Here is a 14,935-nt window from a genome sequence, read left to right on the forward strand (position 1 = left end):
AACAAAATGTAACATAAAGTGCCATGTTATGTATATGAGACACTGGTACCATGGCAGAAGGTTATACTGTTTTTTTTTTTGTATTTTTATCATATATATATATATATATATATATATATATATATATATATATATTTTTTATTTTTTTTTTTTTTTTTTTTTTTTTTAGTTTACCATGGTAAAACCATCTATTACCACTGTGGTATTGTCAAAGTTAAGGGAATACTGAAGAGAATTCCCTAAAATGCTATGCTGATTCAGGACCACAAGTACCGACCTCCCCATCAACCTCTAGAACCAACTTCTTTGGTCTTTTATTTGCACTTGAAATTGATTTTGTGCCATAGTTAATTAGTGTCAGTCTCAGATTTTTTGACTGGATGGTGTGCACTATGGCTCTGAGAGAATGTCAAGGAAACACAGGAAGCTTTCACTGGTCAGTCAGTGATATGTTTCTAAAGACTGAATACAGTTGCCTGCAATTTGGAAATTAAACAAATGCAAGTTGCTTGCTGATCTTTCGTAATGTGAGTTATCTCTTAAAATAGTTAAATAGCTTAATTATACAAATGTGTCAGATATGAAATATGCAAATATGCTGTCTAATCAGCATCCTGATACCGCCACACCTGTGAGGTGGATGGATTATCTCGGCAAAGGAGAAGTGCTCACTAACACAGATTTAGACAGATTTGTGAACAAAAATTTGAGAGAAATAGGCCTTTTGTGTACATAGAAAAAGTCTTAGATCAGCTAATGAAAAAGTGGGGCAAAAACAAAAGTGATATGATTTAAATTTGCAATTGATTACTTACTCTTTGAATAGTGTAGGTCTTTTAAATAACTATACATCAGCAAATATACAGACAAAACCAAAAAAGGGACAATATTTAGTTTACATTTTACAGTAAAAATACAAAAAAAAAAAACAAGCAAATGAAATCAGTATCCATAAAAGTCATCTTTGCAATGCAGAGTAGAGCTGCAATCGGGCCTTAAAAGTTAGGCCCGACAGGACCCGAGCCCGACAGCTTTTTAAAAGCCCGAACCCGTTTACAGCCCAACATTATTCAAATGTGTGCACGCACACAACTCTTTTACCTTTTGTCAAGAATGAGTCATTTATAGATGTTTTAACATAATTTATTCATAACTAACGTAGACTAGACCACTTGGAAGTTGGAATAAAGAAATAAAATAAGTCCTCTGTGACATCTTAAAAAGTAGGCATAGGCTCATTTAGCCTATAAATAGACCAACACACTAATAAAAATGAGTCTTTTTTAACAAATTAAATTAAGATAAATTCTAAGTTAAGATGGGTAATTGGCAATAACGAAATTAACATAAAGGCTCCACCGGATTTGCTTTGCCAATAGCAGCTGACATTTAATAAAAGAATAATGCCAACATTAACGTAAATACTCTGTCCACATTATGCATTTAACACTCAATGAATATTTAGTTATCATTTTAAAAAAAAACTTTACTCACAGAGATTAGGCTAAGCCTATATGTTTTTGTGGAGGAAAATGATTGAATCCACTGTAGATGGCTTCAGCGCGTTCCCGTCGCAGGTCCCGTCGGGTTCAGGCAAAGATTTTCAGCTCTAATGCAGAGGAAACACAGAAGCTGCATCTGATATGCCATTTAGATGTTTTTACAGCTCGGTGGGACATGGAATACTTTAACCTGCAGTTACAAATTAATAAAATGTTTTGATATTTTAAACAAAAAAAAATTGAAAACTGATGTTTGAAATTATTTTAAAGTGAAAAGGTACCTTAAATGTGAAATTAAAACCATCAGTAGGTGGCAGCGAGTCACTGTTAATAAGTGAGTCATTGCGATTGAACAAAATAATTTAAACGGTTGATTCATTGAGGAATTAAACACTATTGTGTTGCTCAGAAACGTAAAACAGTGGCTGGAATGATTTTTGTTTTTAGAAATAGAGCAAAAACAGGGAATCTGTTGTCTAAAACGTAATTCTCCTAATATTAACTTCTTGTTTATTGAACTGTTGTATAAAATCATTATCACATTTGTAATTATGCTGACTTTTGAAGAAAAAATGTCACTCTTCGTTTGATAGTAACTATATGCAGTTATATGAATCTATACGCCACATATTGAAAAATTTTATAATTCTAAATTTCCAGTGGAAAAACACACTATAAATGTATATGTACACTAATCTAGACCATCACGTAACATATGCGTGCACTCTGTAAATGTTTTGTTTGCTTTTCACAATATACTTGTTAAAACCACACATATATAGCACATCAATACCATGGTAAAAGTGTAACCAGTTTTTTTTATTTTGTATTTATATGAAAAAAACAGTAGTATATACATAAATGCACAAACAATACTGTAAAATATATTCTATTACTACTTTAAAACATTGAATATATGTCTATTAAATAAAATTTGATATGAATATCCCACATGACATTTATGACACAATGCATGGTGCAGTTAACGTTAGAGTTACTATGGTAAATCTATGGTAAATTTATAGATTGAAAAGCCTTCTGACTATCGTCCTTGCACACGTTTTTCCTGTGTCAGGATTGGACCTGTTGTCATGTGTGTCAGTTCCTGTTTTTACTTATTTGGTCTGTTCCTGTCCTTTTTTAGTTTGATTACCGTATTTTCCGGACTATAAGTTGCACTTTTTTTCATAGTTTGGCTGGTCCTGCGACTTATAGTCAGGTGCGACTTATTTATCAAAATTATTATGACATGAACCAAGAGAAATGAACCAAGAGAAAACATCACCGTCTACTGCCGCGAGAGGGTGCTCTGTGCTGTTCAGTGCTCCTATAGCCTACACTGAAAACATAGAGCACCCATTAGCGGCTGTAGACGGTAATGTTTTCTCTTGGTTTTTGGTTCTAAATAAATGCGACTTATAGTCCAGTGTGACTTATATATGTTTTATCCCGCATCATGGCTTATTTTTGAACTGATGTGATTTATACTTAGGTGCGACTTATAGTCTGAAAAATACAGTATAATTGATTCCTTGAACCTGTCTGTTCCTCATTATCCTGCCTTTATAGAGCATCACAGTCCTGCCCACAGCCCCGAGAGAGCTTAGGTGCCGGAAGTAAATTTCCCATTCATTTTTCCCATTGACGTTTTGAAAAATCCGTATCTAAAGAGTTTTAGAGCATGTCTGAGGATAACCAGCTACGGCTGAACTCATAAGCATACAACATATAATTTCTAGTGAAAAACGAAGAGAAAATACAAAAAAAGTCAAAGGTACAAGACTGGGTACATATTTTCATTTCTGAGCAAAGGAACTACTCATCCCATAAACCCACCCACCGCGCCTCACTAAAGTCGACTGAAGCCACAACCGCGAAAGAGCCTTTTGAGCGACTTCCAAATCTGATGACGGCCACCAAAACTTTTTTCCTGCAGTGAATTTTATTTTATATAGTGAATATGAAGTTAATAGCAGTACTTTCAGTATTAATCGTGTAAATAAATAGTGTTTTATATAGGTATTGTATATAGAATTTTATATTTATCATTGTGTATTTTATATTGTGTGCGTGTGTGAAAGCGGTTAACGATGACGTCAGCAAAATGGTGCAGTGCTTTGTACCTGACTGCAATCACCGCTCAGTCATCAACACTACGTTGCCATGAATTAATACAAATATCTATATAAATGAGATAGAACTGAAATTAAATGCATGTGTTTTGGGTGTATATTCTCCTACTTTATTTGCTTCTATTTTAGAACCTTGGTGATTATTTAATGAAAATAACAAAATATGTATTACAGTGACAAAAAATAAATAAATGAAATTGAATGTGTTTCTGGTTTATGTTTCTGGCAGCTGGATGAACATATTTTGCTTTGTCACATCACCAACGTTAATGCATAAGTGACCAGCTGGATATACAATTATGCAAATAGTTTGGTAAAGTTTGTGACATTTAAACATTTGGGTCAGATTTGCTTTTTTTTTTGTTACAGTTTTAAATGCTTTAGGCACTACTATTATAAGTGACCTCTCAGCCTTCACAGCAAACATGTTGCTGTTCACCATTAATGCATCATCTTTTCAAAGAAAAGAAGAAAAAAAAGAAATAACACAAAAAACGTACGTGATTGTCACATGATTATAAAGGGCAAAATAATTCATAATAACAATATATTGCAATATTGGTAGAAATATAAAAAAAACAAAAACAAAATGCATGTGCATTTCTCAGCGCATGTCAGCGCAGGGTTCTAAGTCAGAACCCTGGGTCCTATATCAGCAGCATCATGGTACTTTTGTGAATGACTGCCGAGGCTGACTGGAAGAGAACCACTCGTCACATGGACTATTTAATGATGTCCTTACTACGTTTTTTTTTTGGATCTTGAACGTGGTAGCTCCCTTGCTGTCTATGCAGGATCAGAAAACTCTAGGATTTCATAAAAATCATTTGTTATCCAAAGATGAATGAAGCCCTGACAGATTTTCAATGACATGAGGGTGATTAGATGACAAACTAAAAACTAATGACAAAATGTTCATTTTTGGGTGAACTACTGTATACCTGTATCCTGTATACTGTATCCGCATTTACAGGAAAATTTGAAAATATATATATTAATATAAAATAATCAGATTCATTCAGGAACAAAACAATATTGTGTCCGTTTTTCAGACACATTAAAGAGTTTAAATATTTAAAGTGAGGTACTTTGTAAAAAATAAAAATGGGTTTGGGTTATTGGGTGGAGGATATCTGAAGGAGAATTGTGGGTATTGCCATTGACCTCTTAAGACTACAGGCGATAACTCTCTACACATACATGTACAAAGTTTTATGTTTTATCATTTTATTTTTTATTTGTATTTATTTTTTGTCTTACATGAAGAGAAGGTAACAAGAATGCTGCCGTATTTGAATTGGACACATCTGTATTGACGAGTATGGGTTTTTGCACTCTGCAGATAATCGATGAGGAAGACACACAGTTTATGACAAACTGCCCTCCAGCAGTGACAGAAAGTACCCCACGCAGGAGGACCAGGATACAGGTGTTCTGGAGGGCACCCCCATCAGGCAGTGACTGTGTACTGTTGAAGTAAGTGTCACAACTATCCTTACAGTTCTAACCAGAGTAGTATTTTAGGGGGAGCCCATGGATCTATGATTTTCATAGTAATTGTCAAAATGTGGTGCGAGAGAGAAGCACGCACAGGAGGAACCCAGAACTGGAGGAGTCAGCCGGGACCCAGGCCCAGTGGTGTATAAAGTACCTGAAAGTCATACTCAAGTAAAAGTACAGATATCTTACCAGAAAATGACTTAGAAGAAGTTAGAAGGTAGAAGTTAAAGTCACCGTTTAGAATATTACTTAAGTAAAAGTATTAAACTATGTGATATTTATTGTACTTAAGTACAACAAGTATTTTTTGAATCTTAAATGTACTTAAGTATTGAAAATAAATGCAAAATGGAAAAGAAGCATATATATATATAATGTTCAGACACAGCTTGACTAACAAGATTGTGTTCAGTTTTAACTTTCTTCCATTTTGTATTTTGGGTAAGAATACGAAGCACTTCTTAAACACTGTCAATTGCTCAGAGAAGCAAAACATTGCTGTGATCTGTTTGGAACTATTTACATTAGCAATATTAAGCAAAAACAAGCAATATTATGTCTAAAATTTAAGTAATTTATTGCTTTACTGACCTTGTATAAAATGTCTATTAAATGTGTTGGTCACAATCTTTAGCTGGAGTGCCCATGAGCTTTATTAGAGGGCACTCCATTCCAGACTCTTGCCACTTCACCCTGGACTCCATTTCCCATAATCCTTTGCCCGGACTCATTAATTGCAATCACCTGTCTCTCATCACCTCATCAGGGTCACACTATAAGAACAGCACACACACATGCTCACATCGCTGGTGATTGAATGTTTAGCCCTTCCGTGTTTCCATGTTTTGCCTTTTTTGTGTTTTGATCCTTGGACTGTTACCTTGTTTTTGATTGATTGCTGCCTGCCCTGATCATTGCCCGTCTTGTTGGATGCATTATTTTGTCGGCGCCTTGGATGTTATTGTTTGCTGGTATATGACCCTTCTTGTCCTGACTACGTTCTTTTAATGAAGCCTGCTTTTGGATCCCCACTTCATTGTCACGATGCCTCTATCGTTACAGTGTTCATGCATCTGCAGAAAAATGGTGCTCTTTGTGTGATATAGATTAAGTTAACTAGGCGTACATTAAATTATATAGCCCAGATATAAAAAGCACACAGAAACATTTTTGCTATCTGCAATTTAGAATGCCTGGAATTTTGAACTTTAATAGACTAATAAATCAATGTATGTGTACACTTTGTATGATTTGGTGATATAGCTTACTTGATAATGTCAGATTGCACATCATTAAAACAACACTTCCCATTATTATCACAGACAATGCTGTATATTGCACACTCCTGACTTGATTTGAGTGGGAAATGAAATAATCCACGGCATTGTTGGATGCATTTGGACGCGCACTTGTTTGCACATGAGCAAAGGAGCTTTTTAGGAGTCTGACTTGCAAATGCCAGACCACTGATTCATCAAACCTGCTTTCCTGAAGTCTGTGTTCTTCTGACTATTTTGTAGTAAGTACAAATATACTTAGGGGAAATGTATCGAAGTAAAAAATGTAGTGGAGTAAAAGTAAAAGTTGGCTGAAATATAAAAACTCAAGAAAAGTATGTAACAAAGTATTTTTACTTCGTTATAACACCACTGCCCAGGCCACAGCCATGATGGCGGCCCACAGTGGAGCCGACGGAGGGAGGAGCCATGGTGGAGAAGGGCCGATGACTCCAGGGGGCCGACCAACGGCGGCGGAGCGGGTGGAGGAGAAGCCTGAGGCAGAGTCTGAGAGTTGATGAGCCAGGGCGACACAGAGGATCCAGAGGGCCAAGACGGTGCAGATGGCGCCAGCGACTGAGGCGGGGATTCAGAAGGCCATGGTGGAGCACGGTGGGCTTAGGGCAAGCAGAGAGGCTGCCAGATGACAGCGGGGGAGGAGGCTGGAGCGGGTGAGAGGGTGAAAATTTTCGAGGAGTGGGCAATGGAGAGCACATTCTAGGAGCAGGCACTGGAGGACACCTTCCAGGAGCAGATCCTGGAGGATCAACAAAACCAAGGATGAAGGAGGGCTGGAAAGAACCAGCGGAGACGACAGAGAGAAGAGAGGGGCACAATTTCCAGTTCAGACTCCCAGTCTATGAGATCCTCCTCCTCAGTTTGGCCCTTTTGCCACGCCATATTCAGTACACCCTCAGGGCAGGGGGCGGAGCTCCTCTCCGCGCTCACACCATCCGTGGCTTTCTCCCTCATGGCAGGCGGGGTTGCTGGCTCACAAACCTGGACTGACATCATGGCCTCTGTCTCCGTAGCGATCCTCAGCTCTGTCGCTCCATGCGGCGATGGCTCATCGCAGCAGGCGCTCCACACATCGGGGAAATGGAGGACTGGGCTCTGGGTCCGGAGTGGGGCTGGTGTTGTCTGGAATGTCCACAGAAGCGATGCACAAGACACCAGCAGCCACTCCACAAAGGCCGTGAAATTCCCCTGAGGACCATCTCCGGACAAACATCGTCATTCAGGCTGGTCTTGTAGAAAGTGTGGAGGCAGTAGTCCAGGCAGTGGGTATGGTTGCCGATTTCCACGAATAGTCTTGTATGATCCTCGAGGAAAAGACTCCTCTGCTCCAGCCGGAGGAGGAAGATGCCAGGATCATCCATAAAATAAAACAATAACTGACAAAAGGAAAAACAAAATGCAGGGAAACTTTACTTTTTCAAAGTCCGGTCTTCTGTTACAGTGTAGTGCAGGAGAGAAAGCACGTACACAAGGCAGAGGATGATGCAAAGTCTTTAACCCTTGTGCGTTGTTGGGGACGTTTCCGTCCACTAGGGGGTAAAGTTGAGTCTTATTTTGGCCACAACTTTCTCTGTGTTTGAGCTAATGGAATGATTTTTGGTGACAAATCTTATTTTGAACCATATTTTGGGAAAATGCTTTGAAATTTTTCAAAAACTCAACGGTACACTGTGGGCAAATTCACTACCCTTTTGGGATGTTCGTGGATGAAAACATCCACTAAATTAAACTGCTGTAAAAATGTATCAGATTAATTTTTTTTTTTTAATTTTTTTTGCATAAATCTATTAATCAACCTCAGTCCTGATCAAAACTACCAAATTTAAAAAAAAAATTCCAAGATTTTAACTTTTTAATTACCAAGTTCATAAATGATGTCACTGATTTGGGAACAAAAACACACAAAATTACATATTTTCAATATAAAAAGTGATTGTGGACTGGATTTTTTTTTACCTTTTATCACAGTCTTGGGCATGTCAAAGATTAGTAACAAGATTGGCTTTGATGCATTGTTAGTTTTTGTGCAGCATTTGATTTAAATTTTTTCTCCCTAATTTGTTGTTGGTGGCTGTTTTTGCCCTATTGACTTCCATTATAATGACATTTTTTGATTGCAAAGCCATGACACCATATTATCATGCATTCTTGATTGTTTGTGGTTTTCACTTTTGGGAAGAGGTAAAAAAAATTATTTTTACAGTTGATCACTAGGTGGGACCATTAACCCTTTAGATAGGCCTGTGCAAAAAAAGGCTTTTAGCTTTTAGTTTTTTGGTTTTAGTTTCTGGCTTGTATGGAGTTATATGGAGTATAATAGCAAATTATAGTGTGTGTGTGTGATAGAGAGAGAGAGGGAGAGAGAGAGAGAGAGAGAGAGAGAGACCTTTGTGCACTTACCTTGATGTACAGTATCTGAAAAAATCAAAATATGCACCCCATGCTCTCAGAACTACATGGAGTAAACAGTAAAAAAAAGTAGTGTGTTTATGCACCTGCTTCCTTTTGATGGTGAAAAGTACAGATGGTCTATATGTGAAATGCTCCTCTTTTCTTGATGGTAAAGCCAGTTTAAAACCTTAAAATCCTGTAAAAAAATCTACTTCGCATCAAATTTATGAACATTGTTCATGAACCATTGTTTATGAACCAAAATGCAATACCAACTTCAAATAAGCTGCAGCTCGCTGGAGGGGTCATGCTACATAATCATTTCTAAAACTTTGGTACAAGTCAAGCCCTTTCTCGTGTTGCTTGCTGCGCTTCTCACCATTAAATATCCAGCACGATGGCATGCAAGTGTTTAAATCCACGTACTTTGCTTTTGTTTAGTCTATTCGCTTATTAAGTCTGACGTCACGTAGCAGCGCCTCCGTGTCCAAACGCTCTATCAGTTACCACGAGAAAACAACAAAAGGTGCTAATATAAACTCACAATGTGATAGAATACTAGCGAAAAAGTTATAATATTAACCTTTAACTCCATACCGAAGTACCAGATAGCCAGACAATGAAAATAGAAATATATTTTCAGCCTTTGGGACGCTGTGAGTACGGTGACTGTAGTGTATATCGTAAGTTTGAAAGCGTTCAACTTAAATTATCAATATGAATAAACAGTGCTCATAAACGGCTGCTGAGGTCATATTCTCAAGTGAAGCGAGTTGAGGCCTGGACCCGGAAACAGCGCTTCTTACTTCATCACTTAACAACCGAATACTTTCACCACCATTAAAAGGCAGCAGGTGCATAAATACACTTTTGTTTACTCCATGTAGTTCTAAGAGCTTACTGTAGGTGTACATTGTGATTTTCTGAAATACATTAAGTGCGCAAAGGTCTCTCTCACACACACTCTCTCTCTCTTTCTCACACACACACACATATACACACTCAATATAATATGCTGTTATACTCCATATAGCTTCATATACAAGTCAGAAACTAAACTTTTTTTGCACAGGCCTATCTAAATGGTTAATGGTCCCACCTAGTGATCAACTGTAAAAATAACAAATGTTACCTCTTCCCAACAGGGAAAACCACCAACAATCAAGAATCTCACACACACACAAACACTATAATTTGCTGTTATACTCCATATAACTCCATATACAAGCCAGAAACTAAGCTTTTTTTGCACAGGCCTATCTAAAGGGTTAATGGTCCCACCTAGTGATCAACTGTAAAATTAACAAATTTTACCTCTTCCCAAAAGGGAAAACCACAAACAATCAAGAATGCATGATTACATGGTGTCATGGCTTTGCAATCCAAAAATGTCGTTATAATGGAAGTCAATGGGGCAAAAACAGCCACCAACAACAAATTAGGGAGAAAAAAATTAAATCTAATGTTGCACAAAAACAAAAAATGCATCAAAGCCAATGTTGCTACTTTGACATGCCCAAGACCAGCCACAATTACTTTTATATTGAAAATAAGTCATTGTGTGTGTTTTTTTCCCCCCAAATCAGTGACATCATTTATGAACTTGGCAATTAAAGAGTTAAAATCTTGGATTTTTTAAAAAAAACATTTGGTAGTTTTGATCAGGACTGAGGTTGATTAACAGATTTATGCAAAAAAAAAAAAAACAGCAATTTTTACAGCAGTTTAATTGAGTGGATGTTTTCATCCCGAACAACTCGAAAGAGTAATGAATTTGAACAATCCACAAGGGTTAATAATCCACATAGGGGTAATCCATATGGTGAAGGCAGAAACACACATCACATTGATGAGACCGGACTACCAAACACTGAACAGAATGCAACTTATAAGGGGAACTTTAAAGAGTGTCATTGACAAGACACACCTGAACATAATGACACAATTAACAAGAAACAGAAACTAGGTCAAACAGAGAACATGAGGAATTAAAATGCAACATAATGAGTTCAGGGGCATGAAAGTATTAGAACAAATTGATTTTCTTAAAACAATTTTCAAATATTTGATCTCTTGGTATTATATATAGATCAATGATTCCTCGTCTTGGATGACCTCACACTGCAGCCAATTAAACAAACTAATGAGGGAACAAAGGTTTTTACCTTTGGTTGAAACCTATATGTCATAAACAAGATATTTTTGTTAAACTTTTTTTTTCATGATGTTGTTTGCATCGAAACATTTTTATTGTTTTCAATAAAATTATCATTTTTATTTTCCTTTTTATTAACCTTTTGAGCGATACAGTCCCACATATGGGATTCATATTTCTGTGCCCCTGGGAGTACGGTCCCACATATGGCATTTAGAACGTTCGGTGACGTCACATAAAAAACTCACTCTGGGGGGACCGCTAGAATATTTTAAACTCACAATTGAAAAGGTTAACTCTGATTCAATAGAATTGGTTTTGTAATCAGTCTTAGTCTGTATGAATTAGACAGTGGGGATCATCGATAGACATTAATGACAGGGTACAGGTATGTAGGCAGGAAGTTAGATATCATGTCTGTTCCATGATTTACTTTCTTTTCAGATGGAATACTTTACTAAAAATAAGTTGTCTCATAACATTATGTAGATTGCTGTCTGTAATGGAGGGGCTTGAGACTAGGTTTTAGCTCAAAGTTCCTCCTCTGGACATAAGCTATGGACAGGGAGAAAAAAAAAGTGAGTGTGTGTGTTTCAGTGGTTGGCAAATAAAAAATGCAGTAAGAGAAAAGACAGACGGAGTTTGGAGGACATGAAAAATTGCAATATCAAACAATTTAAGACATGGAAACATCAAACCAGCATGAGCGATGGAAAGGGTCTACTTGAGGCAGAAGGAGAGGTGGGGGGCAGGGCAGAAGAGGTGGAGAGTTGGTAATGAGTAGAGATCCATGCCGAGGTTGCTGAACTCAGAGCTTTGCCATGAGTAAATTCTAGAGGGGATACTGAGAGCAGAAATGTGCCATGAAATCCAAACTTTCTCTTTCTCCTATTTACTCCAAACAGTCTTGCAAGAAAAAGCAAAAGACTGAAAAACTAACTTCACATTGCAAAATTTAAAGAGAGCAAGAAACTTTCTGTGGTGTGTCAAATTGTTTCTTCTTACCCTCCAGACCTCCCCTGGAGTAGAGATCTTATGATTAAAAACTTGATATAAAGTAGAGACAAGAGAACTTGACAAGAGCAGTGCCGCTGGGTGAAGGGTCACCTGTTTATGACATTTGACTCTCTGGAATGCTTGATTCATGGCTGTGGACAAATATGTTTGTATAATGATTGCTAAGCTGTAAGACTGACTGTTGAAATGAACAAAATTATGAAATCAATCAACATAAATCCACATAAATAAATATATTCACAGTCTTCCATGGTATGAACCAGAGTTAGATTGTTTCCCCTTTGGTTTTGTTTTCAAAGCATCATCATAGAAAGACATTTGTGTCTATCTGCTGAAAATGCACTGCAAATATTCCAAAGAATGCAGGATTTAATTTCTGCTAGAAGCGAGCAGAAATGAGGTATACATTTATCTCTCTGCTTGTAGTGCATCAGTCCCACTTGTTAAGCACAAATGCACACACACACACACACACACACACAAACAAACACTCACGTTTGTTTTTGTGAAAAGTGGGGACATCCCTGGGCGTAATGGTTTTTATACTGTACAAATTGTATATTTTAGGGCCCTACACCAACCCTACACCTAACCCTAACCCTTACAGGAAACTTTGTGCATTTTTACTTTCTCATAAAACTAATTCTGTATGGTTTATAAGTGTTTTGAAAAATGGGGACATGGGTTATGTCCTCATAAGTTACCCTCTCCTTGTAATACCTGTGTCATACCCATGTCATTATACAAAGTTGTGTCCTGATATGTCACAAAAACACACACGCACACACACACAAAAACATATACTGGTTTCATTGGTGTTGGAGGTAAGGTGCTTCAGCGGTGGTGGTTTCCCTTGTAAAGTGGGTTGCACACATCAGGCTGCATTGCCCCCTGTTTGTGTTGCGGGTGGTCATTTCCCCCGTGCATTTCAGCATGCTAATACAACTTTTTCCCCAAAAGGACATTCATGAGTGTGCCTTTTTAAAGATGACGTTGCATCTGGCAAACTTGACGTTTTGCTTCCTACAGACAACCTATCACCTGTGTGTTTCTGTATGGTTGTTACCTGTTACCGGGTAATGGGCACGATTGCTGCCTCATGTGTCTGGCTATGGCATGAGGTGGCATTCGTGGATAAAACATGTTCACATTGTGTGAAGATGACCATCTCGGAGTTGCGGGCCAAGCTCTGTTACTTCAAAAGTAGCACAGGCGTTCTGAGGGTAACAGTAATGGCAAACCCTGGAGGGAACCAACCCTCAGGGAACTGTTGCTGCTCTTGCACTCTGCAACCAGTTGAGCTGCCAAAGGATCTTGTTGATCTTGTTGGGCCCTCTACAAGGAGAGTACCAGCAGTATCCTTCGGCGCTCCTGACGATTGGATATGATCTCTGCAACGGAGGATGAGCTGAAGCTTTCTGGAGAGGAAGGTTCAGCTGCCCTGCTGCCATCCAGGACTGTAGCAATGGCTGAATTTGATCCGGAAATGATGGCCATGCTTTCCTGGGATGCCGTGATGGTAGGGATGAGTGGATGATTGGTTCTTTGCGGAGGCCCGCACTGGTTCTCAGGTGGAGAATGTGGTTTCCAAAATCTCGACAATAGACAGTTTTCTCTGTCTCTGGGTCCCAAGAGGGCATGAAGAGTCACGGATGGACCAACACCAGACCACACTCATTCTCCTGTCTCACCAGCAGGAAGCAATGGGCAGTTTGAGAATGTCTTCAAAGACAGATGATCTCTTTTCTCTGTATGGAGTTGTATTCGGTCGAACAGACAGCAATGTGCTCAGTCATTGCTGAACTGCCTGAATACATTCAAGAGCAGGACAGCGGTCCCACTGAAACAGTTTCAGAGGCTGCTGGGGCATATGGCAGTTGCATTGGATGTAAACGCAGCTGGGGCTCCTTCATATGAGACCACTTCAACACTGGCTCCATGGCAATTACCGGGTCCAAGTCAAACTGGGCTGCCGCCAAATCTTCACCACGTCAGAAACCTTGCGTTTCTCTGGGCAGGAGTGCCCCTGGAACAGGTCTCCATACCAGAGTTTACAATAACTGCACCCCAGACCACCTTTTTTTGAGCAGACTTGTTTGCAGGAATGCATTTAGTTTAGATAATATTAAAACAGAATAAACAATATTGTTGATAGTATTCTAGAAGAAAAAAAGTTTTTTGACATATATCTTTATTACACCTGATATAGTGATCTTTGTGCGACTCTAGTAGCTCACCATTTCAACATGGAAGTAACGTGTCTTTCATAATCAGATTTCAAAGGGATGGTGTCTGATTTTGTAACTCCAAACATCAGCACAAAATAAAATGTTATTTAACAAAATAATGAAAATGAAGAAAATGTTTGATTTTGTACTCCATTTAAAAAGAACAGATCTTACTGAAAAGCAAGATATGTCAACAAATATCTTTATTTGTTTTCCATTTAATATCAGTTGCAGGCTACAGTATGTGAAACAAATTTAATTTGTGATTTTTCTTTTCTATGGGTACTACTTAAAATAAAAAAGATGACTGGGGAGAGTCTGTAAAATCAGCTAATGCCCTTACAAAGCTCGGACTGGTTCATAAACAACGTGGATAAAAGCAATTTCTGTTCAAGCTGTTCTCTAACGCTGATTTTTTTCCCCTTAGAAATGTGTGGGAAAAAAACAAAGGTGAAGCTTTGAATGAAATATAAATGTTTTTTTTAGGCAAGCGGAGGCTCATTGTAGACCTTGCTCTACAAGTAATTTTGCTAAAAGCCAAGACGAATAATCCAGCAATGGTCACAAGGTTAAGTAATTATTGTATAATTATATGCCACTGTTTTTTCCCCCAGGTTACCAGTGTGTGTGTGTGTGTGTGTGTGTGTGTGTGTGTGTGTGTGTGTGTATGTATATATATATATATATATATATATATAACCTGCATACTGTCTCT

General features: G+C 38.0%; 1 protein-coding gene and 1 long non-coding RNA gene across 2 annotated transcripts in view; one reads left to right on the top strand and one right to left on the bottom strand.

Annotated features, from left to right (window-relative positions):
- Positions 1–14,935, bottom strand: part of LOC132101326 (uncharacterized) — a 963,607-nt gene that overhangs the window by 816,090 nt on the left and 132,582 nt on the right. The window lies entirely within an intron of this gene.
- Positions 1–14,935, top strand: part of spon1a (spondin 1a) — a 245,139-nt gene that overhangs the window by 46,451 nt on the left and 183,753 nt on the right. Inside the window, exon 3 of the mRNA XM_059506198.1 lies at positions 4,977–5,110. Within this exon, the coding sequence (XP_059362181.1) occupies positions 4,977–5,110 (134 nt within the window). The remainder of the gene's footprint in view (positions 1–4,976; positions 5,111–14,935) is intronic.

Source organism: Carassius carassius, chromosome 23 (assembly GCF_963082965.1).
Source record: "Carassius carassius chromosome 23, fCarCar2.1, whole genome shotgun sequence".
Lineage (NCBI taxonomy): Eukaryota > Metazoa > Chordata > Actinopteri > Cypriniformes > Cyprinidae > Carassius > Carassius carassius.